At 41.7% G+C, this 15,007-nt stretch overlaps 1 protein-coding gene across 6 annotated transcripts in view; it reads left to right on the forward strand.

Moving 5' to 3' along the window:
• LOC137380760 (metal transporter CNNM2-like) overlaps nucleotides 1-15,007 on the forward strand; it is a 263,880-nt gene that overhangs the window by 193,138 nt on the left and 55,735 nt on the right. For all 6 annotated transcript variants that reach the window (XM_068053075.1, XM_068053076.1, XM_068053077.1 and 3 more), the window contains one exon: nucleotides 8,519-8,612. In XM_068053075.1, the coding sequence (XP_067909176.1) occupies nucleotides 8,519-8,612 (94 nt within the window). The remainder of the gene's footprint in view (nucleotides 1-8,518; nucleotides 8,613-15,007) is intronic.

Genomic DNA, 15,007 nt, shown 5'->3' on the forward strand with positions numbered 1-15,007 from the left:
CCGAGTGTATCAGGCCTGTGTCCTCAGTACCTTGCTCTACGGCAGCGAGGCCTGGACAACGTATGCCAGCCAAGAGCGACGTCTCAATTCATTCCATCTTCGCTGCCTTCGGAGAATACTTGGCATCAGGTGGCAGGACTATATCTCCAACACAGAAGTCCTTGAAGCAGCCAACACCCCCAGCTTATACACACTACTGAGTCAGCGGCGCTTGAGATGGCTTGGCCATGTGAGCCGCATGGAAGATGGCAGGATCCCCAAAGACACATTGTACAGCGAGCTCGCCACTGGTATCAGACCCACCGGCCGTCCATGTCTCCGTTATAAAGACGTCTGCAAACGCGACATGAAATCGTGTGACATTGATCACAAGTCGTGGGAGTCAGTTGCCAGCATTCGCCAGAGCTGGCGGGCAGCCATAAAGACAGGGCTAAATTGTGGCGAGTCGAAGAGACTTAGTAGTTGGCAGGAAAAAAGACAGAGGCGCAAGGGGAGAGCCAACTGTGCAACAGCCCCAACAAACAAATTTCTCTGCAGCACCTGTGGAAGAGCCTGTCACTCCAGAATTGGCCTTTATAGCCACTCCAGGCGCTGCTTCACAAACCACTGACCACCTCCAGGCGCGTATCCATTGTCTCTCGAGATAAGGAGGCCCAAAAGAAGTTGAACTATCAGGTTTAGACGCTAACACCACTGGAGAAGTCCAGCTGCTTTGACTGGGTTCAGTTAGGTGGTTTTTCCAACTTATGTTGGATTTCTACTTTTTCCTGGGCCTGTTTATCTGGACCTAAGCAATAAGGATGCTGTTTTATAGGAAAAGATTCCCCTTTATCCACATCATGTGTGGATAAGATTGTACATCCTGGCTTATTCCTACAGACTTTTAAATGCTGTGAGTAGCCTTGTTGGGTCTTATTGTTGTTCTGCATCCAAGTATGAAAGCATAGTGTCCAATCTCCCTAACAATTCAGTATTAGCTAACTGGATATTAGGAGGTTCAATTTGAAAATTGTCTAGGCCGCCTCCTGCCTCATCCTTATTATCCTTTTCATCTTTCCCTACTATCCCTACTACCTGACATCCTGTGCTTGCTTATTCTCCTACTGGCGGTGATATTGTTTCAACATATTGATATGACACAGCCGATTCTTTTTCCGGTGATCTGGGGTGTCATTCAAATAATTTACTTACCAATTCTTTTGACCACTTGACATGGACCACTGAACCATGTTTTCAGCGGTTCACAGCAGTAAGACTAACACCTCATCCCCTGGTTGAAATGTTTGGGTCTTAACATGCTTGTCTGTCCATTGCTTCATAGTTGTTTGGGAAGCTTTCAGGTGTTCCTGAGCCACTTTGCAGGCTCTCATGAGCCATTCCCGGAACATGGATACATAATCGAACACAGAAGATTCGTCCCTCTGTTCTGTAAACTTTTCTTTGATTTGAGGACTTGTTATCTCATATCCACAAACTAATTCAAAAGGACTAAAGCCGGTAGACTCATTAGGTGAATCCCTAGTGGCAAACAAAAGAAATTCTAGCCCTTTATCCCAATCATGGGGATATTTATGACAGTATGCCCTGTTCATTGTTTTGGGGGTCTGATGGCACCTTTCTAAAGCACCTTGTGTCTGTGGGTGGTATGCTGAGGACTTTAACTGTGTTATACCCAAATTATTCACAACTTCCTAGAAAGTTTTATGCACAAAATTGGAACCTTGATCCGACTGAATCTCAATTGGTAATCCATATCTAGTGAAGAATTGGGTTAACTTCTCTACCACTACCTTAGCAAAAATTGTTTTTGAGGGACTGGCCTCTGGGAACCAAGTAGCCTTATCCATGGTAGTGAATATATATTGGTGTCCCACTTTTGTTTTTGGTAAAGGTCCTACACAGTCTACCAACACCCTACTAAATGGTTCCTCAAAAACTGGTATGTGAATTAGAGGTGCCAGTTTTATGGCAGGTTGCATTTTACCCACAATCTGGCACATATGGCATGATTTACAAAACTGCACCACATCCTTTGAAAGACCTGGCCAGTAAAAATGTTGGCCAACACGCGATTGGGTTTCCGGATCCCCACATGTCTCGCTATAGGAATTTATTAGGCTATCCTTAATATTTCCCGGCGATACTTGGGCGTTACCACTATCTGTTGAACAACCGTCCATTCTTCGTCTGCAGGTCTGTGAGGCGGTCTCCACTTACTCATCAGAATCCCATTTTTAATATACAATCCTTCTGGAACTCCCTTTGCCTCAGCTTCAGTTAGAGCCACTTGTGCCATTTTATTTAACTCTGGATCAGCTTGCTGAGCCTTGATCAGATAAGGTTTACTGAACCTTTTCTTCGGATTATCCAGATCGCCAAAGAAAGTTTCAGATATTCGGCTATCTGTGTTGGCAATTTGACCTCCGACAACGGAACTTGTTTAGCCATTGCTTGGATCACAAACATGAAGGAACAATTCCTGGAACCTTTTCATGCAACTGTTCTTTCTCTTTGACTTCATTTGGTCTTTCCAAAACTACTGGAGAAGCTACTGCCTTCGCTCTGGCCAAATCATTCCCCAGGAGTAGGTCAACTCCGTCTACTGGCAAACTATGGACAACTCCTACAGTTACCGTTCTAGGCATTAGGTCACACTCTAGGTGCACCCGATACAAAGGTACGGGTATATACTTCCCGTCAATACCATTCATTAAAGCCTTGACGTTCAATGCGCTGTCTGGTGGAAAAGTCATGCCTTTCCCCAGCAAAAGAGTTTGGCTGGCTCCTGTATCCCTAAGTATAACTATAGGTTTATCTGCCTCACTTGACGGATAAGGAGTTACTTTTCCTTTTGACAAGAATTCCCTATAACCCTCAGATATCCTGTTCACCCCGCCCGCACTCTCAGTGGTTTTTGTACTTGGTTTACAGCTGCAGTCAGAGCTACAGCCTGATATGTCATACTCTTGGTCAGGGCCCCTTTCTCTACATTGGCTTTGTGTACCCCAATAAGTCCCATGGGTTTACCCCGCAATCGATCATTCTGCACGAAGGTGTCCCACCTTCTGACAATGGTAACACTTAGGCTTGCAGACCTCACTTCCACCCTCAGCGTCTTCCTTTCTGGCCTGAGGAGGAGATCCCAGGGCATTCCCAGCTGTCCCTTCTTGGCCCTGGCTACTTGCCTTTCTTTGGCCTTTCTTTCACCCTCCCACCTTCGGTCCTCTTTGGGTTTGTGGGGGTGATGGACAAAGGATTTGGGATTGTAAACAAGCTCATAATCATCAGCGATTTCCGCTGTCTGTCTAGCTGTGGTGACTTTCTGGTTCTCTACATGGGTTCTTACCAACGAAGGGAGTGAATTTTAAAATTCTTCCAGTAGAATTAATTCCCTCAGGGCCTCATACGTGACCTCTACCTTTAATGTCTGTATCCAACGATCAAAATTAATTTGTTCTACCCTCTCAAATTCTATACAAGTCTGCCCAGACTGTCTCCGGAGGTTCCAAAACTTGTGTTAGTAAGCTTCAGGGACCAACTCATAAGCAGCGAAAATAGCCTTTTTTGCTATCTCATAATCTGCAGAAGCCTCCTCAGAAAGCATGGCATAAACTTCATGAGCTCTGCCCATCAATCTACTTTGCGTAAGCGGTGTCCAGCTTTCCTTTGGCCACTTCATTTGTCTGACTATCTTTTCAGAAGAAATGAAAAATGCCTCTACATCCCTTGCCTCAAACTTCAGCAGGGCTTGGACAAATTTTAAACAGCTCTGCACTGGGCCCTTGGCTGCAGTCAAATCTTTCCTCACCAGTACTTTCACCGAAGTCAAGACCACCCCTTTGTCTTAGTTCTATCATCCTAAAATTCAAATTCCCTTCCTTCTCTTTCTCTTTGAAATTGTAGTTCAAGTTTTTTCATCTCAAGCTCAAGCTGTTTCATCTGTAACTGAACTTTAGCTAATTCAACTGCACTGCCATCTGGTTTGCTGCTGCCGCTGCCTTCCAATTTCAAATGGTGTGCGATTACCTCGATTATATCTGTTTTCCTAGGCCTTGGTTTTAACTCTAGCACCAACAATTCTGCCAAATCCTTTAGCCTAGCCTTGGTTAAGTTTCTCAAATCACTCAGGGGTACATCCTCCTTCCCCAGAAAGGTCATAGCAACTGACAAGTCCATTCCAGTAGTGTAAACTTTACTCTAATGCACAAGAAACCTGTTTTTTTACTTTTCCTCTTTTCAATTATTATTACCCCGGTTAAAATTGCATGTCGTCTGCATCGGGTTATCCCGCACAGAGCTCCCAGTTATATATTAGGACCGAGGAGTGCACTGTTTTTTCTAGTTCCACTTCACAGGTCACAAGGTATATTTAAATGTTTACCAAGTTAGCGATACGGTCAATCATACTCTATTTCAATCCCAGAATAAAATACATCAGCTAGGTTTCTTTAATAGACAACAAAATTATCAGTTTATTATCAAACAAGACTTAGTAATAAAGCAAAGCATTAACACACAGATTGCTATTTGGAAATTCCATTTTTACCTTCACCACTCTCTATCACCCGCACGCGCAAACATACACACTGGTTAACTGAAAAATAGAGATTTTCTCTTTAGAGCTCTGTTACAAAAAAAGGCAAAGAATACTTTGGCCAAATACTTGCCATATCTTTTTTTCTTTAAGAATTAGCAAGATGTCACATGTCGCTTTTGGTCTGGCATCCCAAGTACACGTAGATGCCTGTCACTGGGACCTTCCTAGAACAGTTCTTTTCAGGCGACATTGAGGGTTAGTTTGGCAGGCCTTTCAGGAGAAATGTGGCAACAATTTTAGTCTGTTTCTCAAACTTGCTTCTCAGGGCTTCTTAAAGAGGTGGAAAAGCTGGCAGGCTGTTCAAAGAGATGGAACAAGCTGAGCTGGGTGGTTGCTCCCTTGGCAGGTTTTCTGCAACTGTTTTTTTAACACTGTCCGCACCCTCAACTCACTGTCCAAAATGAAACCAAAAACAGTATCTCGAGTCGAGACTCCTGACCCCAATAAATCTTGACCTGTCACTTCTCTGTAAACATCTTCCCCCAGGTCCAATCCAATTGGATTTTTAAAGTTAAACTTATCTGAAGAGAGGTGACTTCCAGTAAATGTTGTTTATTTATATTGGGTGATCTCCAGTAAGGGTTGTTTACAAACCAAGTCCAAAAGACCTTCTGGTGACCTCTTTTTTAAAAACATCTATGGAATCCTCAGCCTCCCAAAAAATGAATCCATTTCCACAATTTAAATACAAGTCCTCAAAAAAATTTAACAAAATGTGGAAGCAATTTCGTAACACTCTATCAAAGCCATTCATAATTTTGAACACCACCTTCACATCTCCTTTTAACCACCTTCTCTGTAAGGAGAGCAAACACAGCTTCTACAGTATTTCCATATAAACTAAAGTCCCTCATCCCTGGTACCAATATAGCAAATCTCTTGTGCACCACCTCTAAGGCCTTGACATTCTTTCTAAAATGTGGTGCCCAGAATTTTTTTTTTATTCTTTCGTGGGATGTGGCGTTGCTGGCTAGGCCAGCATTTATTGCTCATCCCTGATTGCTCTTGAGAAGGTGGCCCTTGAACATTATGCTGCAGCTGAAGCCTACCTAGTGTTTTATAAAGATTTAGCATAAGCACCTGCTTTTGCACTCTGTGCCTCTATTAAAATGCCAAAGATTCCATTTCTTTTTTTAACAGCCTTCTTAACTTGTCCAATCACCCTCAAAGACATGTACATATCAAATCTCCCCAGGTCTCTCTGTTCCTGCACCCCCTTTAAAATTGTATCTTTTAGTTTATATTGGCCCAGGTTTTGCAGTCAATGGCAAAGCAATGGTGCTCACCACTAACCTTGAGGAAAGCTATCCACAAAGATCTAGTCTTCTCTGTGGTGCGGACTTCCCCTTTCCCAACGGCAGTTTATATTTGGTGCCAAGTCAAGAGAATCTCCTGGGGTGCAGCAGCAGTGATGCCAGCAAGCTGGGTAAGCAGCCAATCACATTGAAATATTCTCTCAGACAGCAAACCAAAAAGTTTAAAGAATTTTATCAGTCACTTTTAACTTAAATTTCCATATAGAGCCATAGAATGGTTACAAAACAAAAGGAGGTTATTTGGCCTATCATGTCCATGCCGGCTCCCCGCGACAGCAACTCAAGCTGGTCCCACTCCCCTGCCTTTTTCCCGTAGGCCTCCAAATCTTTTCTCTTATACAATTCCCCTTAGATTTTTTCATTTTTTTTTCTGTTAGCAAAATAAATGTTTGGATTAAGCTCGAAGCTAAAATAAAAATAAAAAACCTTTTTAAAGTTTGTTTTTATTTTTAAAATGTGATTTTTTTTTTAACCTTTTATAGAGAAATTTTGACATTCCACAAATATGAAATTCGTTTTTCAGGGCCAGTGTTGATGAAAGGCCATCGACCTGAAACATAAACTCTGGTTTATACTCCACAGATGCTGCCTGGCCTGCGAGTATTTCCAGCATTTTCTGTTTTTGTTAAGGAATATATTGTCTTGTTCCACATTTATTGCCATTTCTTTCCTGAAATGGCATGCCAGTATCACATGAGAATGAAGTGAGAGTGATTGCCTTTGACATCAAGACAGCAATTGACTGAGTGTGGCCTCAAGGAACCCTTGCAAAATTGAAGTCAATGTGAAGCAGGGGCAAAACTCTCCATTAGTTGTAATCATACCTAACATAAAGGAAGATGGTTATGTTTGTTGGAGGCCAATTATCTCAGCCCCGGGATATCACTGCAGGAATTCCTCATTGTCCTAGGCCCAACCATCTTCGACTGCTTCATCAATGACCTTCCCTCTATCATAAGGTCAGAAGTGGGGATGTCACTGATGATTTCAGAGCATTCAGTTCCATTTGCAACTCCTCAGGCACAGTATCAGTGCATGCCTGTATGCAGAAAAACCTAGATAACATTCAGGCTTGGGCTGATGACTGGCAAGTGACATTCATGCCACAAGTGCCAGGCAATGACCATCTCCAACAAGAAAGAATCTAATCATCTCTTTGTCATTCAACGGCATTACCATCACTGAATCCCCCACCTGTGGGTTATCATTGATCAGAAGCTTAACTGGACCAGCCATATAAATACTGTGGCTACAAGTGCAGGTCAGAGACTGGTAATTCTGTGGCGAGTAACTCACCTCCTGACTCCTCAAAGCCTGTCCGTCATCTACAAGGCACAAGTGAGGAGTGCGATGGAATATTCTCTACTTGCCTGGATGAGTGCAGCTCCAACAACACAAAAAGCTCGACACCAGGACAAAGCAGCCTGCTTGATTGGCACCCCATCACCATGTTAAACGTTCACTCGCTCCACCACTGTCGCACAGTGGCAGAAGAGTGTACCATCTACAAGATGCACTGCAGCAACTCACCAAGGCTTTTTTTATTCTTTCAGAGAACAATTAAGAGAACAAGCCAGCTAAACATTAAACCTTTGTCTGGCATCCAAACTATCCATGGTCAACATCACAGAAGATGCGCTCGTCTTTTAAAGAAAAAAACTTTTTTGACCTAAATAATTAACTGTTTAAATCTGTTACCCATTTTTACTTGCCTGTTGGCATACGCCACACCTTTTGGCTTTTAAGATTGCTGTTCAGCTAATTGAAAGTACAAACTTGAATAGTGACACATCAGAGAAACTCTGCTTCTGCACTCAATTCAGATGCTGCTCCATCCTGGATAATTTTGGTAATAAGTATAGATGAGCTTGTGGGGGTGGGATGAACTGCTGCCGTGGCTCTGGGAAAGCTACAATGGCCCCTGGGAGATGCATATGTTGAAATTCCCAGCAAATTCTTCTCTCTCTTTACCAGGAGTACTTGTTTGTGGTAAAGATCTGTAGCTATTAATTTCCAAATTTCTGTCTCCCTCTAATTTGTTTGCCATTCTCTTCCTTCATTGTTGTTTATTGGAAAAGGAAGACAATTCTATTTATAACCTACAGTGAAAGGAACAAACATTATGGTGCACAAATGTCTCAGTGGTGCATTCTGTTGCATGGCTTTACATTTCCAGAGATACTGATAATCTTTATTGGTGTGTAAAGGAATGCAGTAGTTTTTATAGTTAATAGCATCAGCAAACATTTTTTGAAAGGGAACAGGTTCACTTCCTTGGTTCCTCAAACTTATATCTAGGAATTGAAAGCAATTTTTTGTAATTTGAGGCACTGTTCTTTCTATTACTTTGTAACAGCCTATGTATGTTTCCTAAATATTCTCCACATAAATCACAGTAAAGCTTTCTAGTTCACAGGAGAAATGTTTCATAGACAATGCCTTCACATTGTTTCAGAATCCTAAAGTTTGAGTTGAAGTGATTCTTAGATTGGTTGAACTCAAGTCAGGTAACATGTTTAGTTTAATGAATATTCATGCTATGAAGAAATAGCCTCATGTTTATTGAATGATGGTTTAATCATGCCAATTGCTTTGTTGTGACTAGGGGAAAGTGGAGGTGGAAGCTGGAAAAGAAGTAATGAAGTTTGAAGCAGGTGCTTTCTCTTATTATGGCATGATGGCTCTTACATCTTCTCCAGGTACTTATCTTAATTGATTAAAGAGCTAGAATAGTTGTAGAGATCAATGTATTTTATGAAAGTAAAATAATTGATAAGGTTTTTGAATCAAAATTGTTAATATTTAATTAGTGCTCTGAGAGTTGGATTTTGAAGTTGCAAGTAATCCTCTTACTGCCTGTAGCTCTAATGCGTACTAAATTATTGATTAGAATACTAGACATATTTTTATCCTGTGTAGGCATATATATCCATAAGTGCTACAATTAGTTCCTGTAACACTGCCACACTCGTTGACAACATACCCCTTGTGTTATAATACGGCGTATTCTCCAAATCACTGTGAATTACACCAAAGGGGATCTGCTACTCTAAGATAGTAAATATATTGTGTATGTTGCGCGCTCTTGAGATGATCACTCCTGCAGTTACACCCTTTTGTCACCAGATGGAGCTTCTTAGAAGCTGCAGATTGTCATCCTATGAACACAGCATCACTAATGCACTGAGAGAATTTTGTTTTGTTCAGAATTTTTGTGGGAAATCCACTCCTGCATGTGTAATGTGTCTGTGTATATGTGTAGAGAGAGAGAGATAATTTCTGTCATAGTGAAAACCAGGTTTACATTTCAGAAGGTATATATTTAATTAAAATAACTAAACCGTAGTCATTTGTTTTTTTAAATCTGAGCAGCCTATATTGAAACATTTTTTTTTTAAAAACTTTTCAAAATATACCTGTTGAAAAAATAGATTTTTACTTCAACAGTAATTTCAAATATATAGGCATGTTGTCCATTTACAGCTTACTCAGTATGAACGGAGTTAGCTGTTGAGAAATGTGTAGACTGAAGGATCAAGTGTGGTGATCAGGGTAGAAATGGGAACTGAAATTGACCAGGTGAGGGGCTGAATGAGGGTCAGGTCAAAGGGGAAAAAAATTGAAATATCATAAATGGATCAAGTAAAGCCTGGAATAGCTAACAATGTTTGTCCCATCTAACCTGCTGTCTATAGACCACGTGCAATCTATCATATCATGAGCTCAGCTCCACACATTTAATCTGAGTGAGAGCTCTGCTTAAATCCTGCCTGACTAAAAGTCATCAAGTTAAACTCCACAAAAGCTGCAGTTGAAGGTTAAGTGAACCATCCAACTCACTGATCAATTCGCTGCAATAGCTTCATGAAAAAAAATATAGTCCACTCCTGCTTTCTTGTAAGCTCATTTTTAAAAGCACAAATCACTTGAAATTAAACAAAAGTCTGAGATGAAAATAAAAACATCAAATAAGGAACTAATATTGCAATTTTAAAAAAAAGTGATGTGATAAATTGAAAGATTAAATGGCTGTTGAGATTGAAGGTAAGTTAGAGCTCTACCATCATGATTTTTTATGCTATTGCATTAATTTGAGTCCAGATTTAATATTGTATTGGTAAATTATGGTTAGATTTCCCATTTGATACAATGGACCTTAACTTTTTTTTTGAAACACTCATTTGATTTATTTTCTTCCCAATCCTCATTTCTGGCACAGAAGGCTTGTTTGTATTCGCATTAGAAAATTAAGAATTCCATGCCTTTTCAGTGATCTTAATTATTTTTACCTTGTGAAAACATTAATTGCCTTAAACCAATCTTGATTCATCACATTTCAATTGGAGGGAACTGACTGTAATGGCACAGGAAGACTTAACGTTTACTGCTGACACAAAATAGGGCTGAAAGTAAAATCTGGCATAAAAGCAAATTGGACTTTGAAAGACTGCACTATGCTGGTGCTGAAATTATTCACACTGCTGAGCCAAGGGGATAATCCAACCCTGTTTTAATATCTAAATTGTGAAATTAAAATGTTCTTGAAGAGATTTTAAGTGTTTTTCTGTTTCATGGCTTTAAAGTGCATTGTGTTTACTATTTGTTTTAAGATGATGAATGAGGAGATTATGGTGCTTTACACATTAACCTTGACAGCCCTCTAGTGGATAGTTTGAGGATAGAATATCAGTGGCTCTTCTGCTTCCTTTGAGTCTTCAGTAATAAAATCACGAGATCCTTACGATTAAGGAAAGTAATTTGGCTCATCATAATTCATCCATACAGAACAAACTTACTTTTCTTTTCGTATGCCCAATACCTTATACCAGTTTGCAATGTTCACTCTAAGCTACACGAGTGAAGGGGACAAACAGGCCACACACAAGAAGCAGCCCCTTTAAAATGTCCACATATGTGGCTGTACAGCAATCTTAAAGGGACTGCGCAGTGCAGCAAATGAGCCAAGCACAGCAAAGGGAAATTAAAGGGAACATTGCCTGCATGCAATAAATTTCCTCTGCCGTTTTGTGAAGCACTCAAATATTTTGTTTAGCTCATTTTGTTCTTTCTGAGCTGCCTGTTCCAATTCTACTGCCCCTCCTAGTTTGGTATCATTTTTGCAAATCTGGTCAATTCGCATTGCATTTCATGCAAGTTAGGACCAATGGTCTCAACACTGAATGCTGGAGAACACCATTCAGTACTATCCCCTCCCCCACTCTGACATTACTCCTTTAACCAGTACCCATTGTTTTCTATCCTTAAACCGGTTTCTTCTTCATACTCCGGTTTTGCTCTTAATCCCCACACCTTGGATCTTAATTAATCTTGTGTGGAACTTTATCAAATGTCTTAAAGTTTAAGGACATGGCATCATAAGGTTTACCCAGATGACTATTGGCCAGGCAGCATCTTGGGTTAGATACAATCATAGGTTAGTACAGCACAGAAGGAGGCCCTTCAGCTCATCGAGTCTGTGCCAGCTCTTTCTAAGAACAATCCAGTTTGTTCCACACCCCCGCTCTTTCCCCAAATCCCTGTAATTTTTTCCTCCAAGTATTTATCCAGTTCTCATTTGAAGGCTACTACTGAATCTGTAGCCACTGTCCTGTCAGGCATTGCATTCCAAATCCTAACCACTCGTTGATTAAAAAAGATTTTCCTCATGTCACCTCTGATTCTTTTGCCAATAAGCTTAAATCTGTCCCGTCTAGTTATCGACACATCAGCCATTGGAAACAGCTTTTCTATATTTACTCTATCAAAATCCTTCATGATTTTGAACCTCTATCAAATCGCCTCTCAGCCTTCTCTGCTATAAAGGAGAACAACCTTAGCTTCTTCAGTCTATCCATAGGATTGTAATCCTCATTGCTGGCTTTCAAATTAGCTTTTCATCTGAAAGATAAGATTAGATTAGAGGTACAGCACTGAAACAGGCCCTTCGGCCCACCGAGTCTGTGCCGAACATCAACCACCCATTTATACTAATCCTACACTAATCCCATATTCCTACCAAACATCCCCACCTGTCCCTATATTTCCCTACCACCTACCTGTACTAGTGACAATTTATAATGGACAATTTACCTATCAACCTGCAAGTCTTTTGGCTTGTGGGAGGAAACCGGAGCACCTGGAGAAAACCCACGCAGACACAGGGAGAACTTGCAAACTCCACACAGGCAGTACCCGGAATCGAACCCAGGTCCCTGGAGCTGTGAGGCTGCGGTGCTAACCACTGCAAGATGGTACTTCTGACGATGCAGGACTCTCATTACTGTACTGAAGTATCGGGCCCAATTATGTGCTGAAGTCTCGGAGTGCGGATTGATTCTACACTACGATTGGCATGATTACAGTGTTTAAAATCTTAATGACCATTGTTTACTATTTACAATCTATATCAATGGCTTGGATGAAGGGACTGAATGTATGGTTGCTAAATTTGCTGATGACTCAAAGATTGGAGAGTAAGTTGTGAAGGGGACATGAGTCTGCAAAGGGATATAGATAGATTAAGTGAGTGGGCAAAGATTTGGCAGGCGGAGTATAATGTGGGAAAGTGTGAACTTCTTCACTTTGGCCAGAAGAATAGAAAATCAATATATTTAAATGGAGAGAGATTGCAGAACTCTGAGATGCAGAGCATGGCTTTGTGCGTGGGAAATCATGTCTCACGAATTTGATTGAGTTTTTTGAGGAGGTGGCCAAGAGGATTAACGAGGGCAGGGCGATGGACGTTGTCTATACGGACTTTAGCAAGGCCTTTGACAAGGTCCCGCATGATGGGCTGGTCCAGAAGGTTCGAACACATGGGATCCCGGGTGAGCTAGCCAATTGGATACAAAATTGGCTTGGTGATAGGAGGCAGAGGGTGGTAGTGGAGGGTTGTTTTTCAGATTGGAGGCCGGTGACCAGTGGTGTGCTGCAAGGATCGGTGCTGGGCCCTCTGTTGATTGTCATATATATTAATGATTTGGATGTGAATGTAGGAGGCATGATTAGTAAGTTTGCAGATGACACCAAAATTGGTGGTGTAGTGGACAGTGAAGAAGGTTGTCTAAGGTTACAACAGGATATAGATAAACTGGGAAAGTGGGCAAGGGATTGGCAAATGGAATTTAACGCAGACAAGTGCAAAGTGATGCATTTTGGGAAGTTAAACCAGGGCAGGACGTATACAGTGAATGGCAGAGCCCTGGGGAGTGTTGTTGAGCAGAGACACCTTGGGGTGCAAGTACATAGTTCCCTGAAAGTGCCAACGCAGGTAGACAGGGTGGTGAAGAAGGCGTATGGCATGCTTGCCTTCATCGGCCGAGGCATTGAGTACAAGAGTTGAGACGTCATGTTACAGTTGTACATAACGTTGGTTAGGCTGCATTTGGAGTACTGTGTGCAGTTCTGGTCACCGCACTACAGGAAAGATGTGATTAAGCTAGAGAGGGTGCAGAAAAGATTCACAAGGATGTTACCTGGTTTGGAGGGCTTGAGTTATAAAGAGAGATTGCATAGGCTGGGTCTGTTTTCCCTGGAGCGAAGGAGGCTGAGTGGGGACACGATAGAGGTACATAAACTTATGAGAGGCATAGATAGAGTAGATAGCCTATCTGGGCGGCACAGTGGTTAGCACCGCAGCCTCACAGCTCCAGGGACCCGGGTTCAATTCTGGGTACTGCCTGTGCGGAGTTTGCAAGTTCTCCCTGTGACCGCGTGGGTTCTCGCCGGGTGCTCTGGTTTCCTCCCACAGCCAAAGACTTGCAGGTTGATAGGTAAATTGGCCATTGTAAATTGCCCCATGTGTAGGTGGGTGGTAGGGAATATGGGATTACTGTAGGGTTAGTATAAATGGGTGGTTCTTGGTCGGCACAGACTCGGTGGGCCGAATGGCCTGTTTCAGTGCTGTATCTCTAAATAAAATAAAAATAGCCAGAGTCTGTTTCCCATGGTAGAGGTGACTAAAACTAGAGGGCACAGATTTAAGGTGAGGGGGAGGAGGTTTAAAGGGGATCAAAGGGATAAATTGTTCACACAAAGAATAGTGGGTATCTGGAATGAGATGCCAGAGGAGATGGTGGAGGCAGGAACAGTAGCAACATTTCAGAGGAATCTGGACAGGTACTTGAATGAGCAAGTCATAGTGGGATATGGAATTAATGCAGGCAGGTGGGATTAGTATAGATAGACATTATGGTCGGCATGGACACGATGGGCCGAAGGGCCTGTTTCTATGCTGTACGACTCTATGACTCTGTTTTGCTACAGTTGTGCAGGGCATTGGTGAGACCACATCTAGTGTATTGTGCACAGTTTTGGGTCTGCTTACTTAAGAAAGGATATAATTGCATTAGAAGCAATTCAGAAGGTTCACTGGACTGATACCTGGGATGAGAGGATTATCTTATGAGGAAAGGTTGGATACGTTGGGTCTGTAGTCATTGGAGTTTAGAAGGATATGAGGTGATCTTATTGAAACAAATAAGATCCTGAGGGGACTGGACAGGGTGGATGTTGAAAGGATTTTTCTCCTTGTGCGAGAAACTAAAACTAGGGGACACAATTTAAAAATAAGGGGTCTCCCATTTAAGACAGATGAGGAGAAATATTTTCTCTGAGGATTGAGAGTCTGTGGGACTCTCTTCCCTGGAGAGTGGTGGAGGCAGGGTCATGGATGTTTTTAAGGCAGAGGTAGACAGATTCTTGACAAACAAGAGAGTCAAAGAATATCGGGGGTAGACAGGAAAGTGGAGTTGAGTCCGCAAACAAATCAGCCATAATTTTATAGAATGGCGGAGCAGGCTTGAGGGGCCTAATAGCCTATTCCTGCTCCTAGTTTGTAAGTTCGTATTACTAAGTTTTGGACATAATCCTTATTAGTTTAACTAATTCACACAAAATTGAAGTAGGACTAATGGGTCTGCAGTTAACTGTTCTTGTTTTGTCACTATGCTGTTATCAATCTACTTGTACCTCCCCAGTGTCCATTGGCTCACTTTTAATGACTGTCAGTGCCTCACAGATCTTTTCACTAGTCTGTTTCTAGGCTAAATATTACCTAACTCTCGGAAATATTTGTTTTAAGGCCTTTTAACTT

This window comes from Heterodontus francisci, chromosome 20 (assembly GCF_036365525.1).
Source record: "Heterodontus francisci isolate sHetFra1 chromosome 20, sHetFra1.hap1, whole genome shotgun sequence".
NCBI classification, from domain to species: Eukaryota; Metazoa; Chordata; class Chondrichthyes; order Heterodontiformes; family Heterodontidae; genus Heterodontus; species Heterodontus francisci.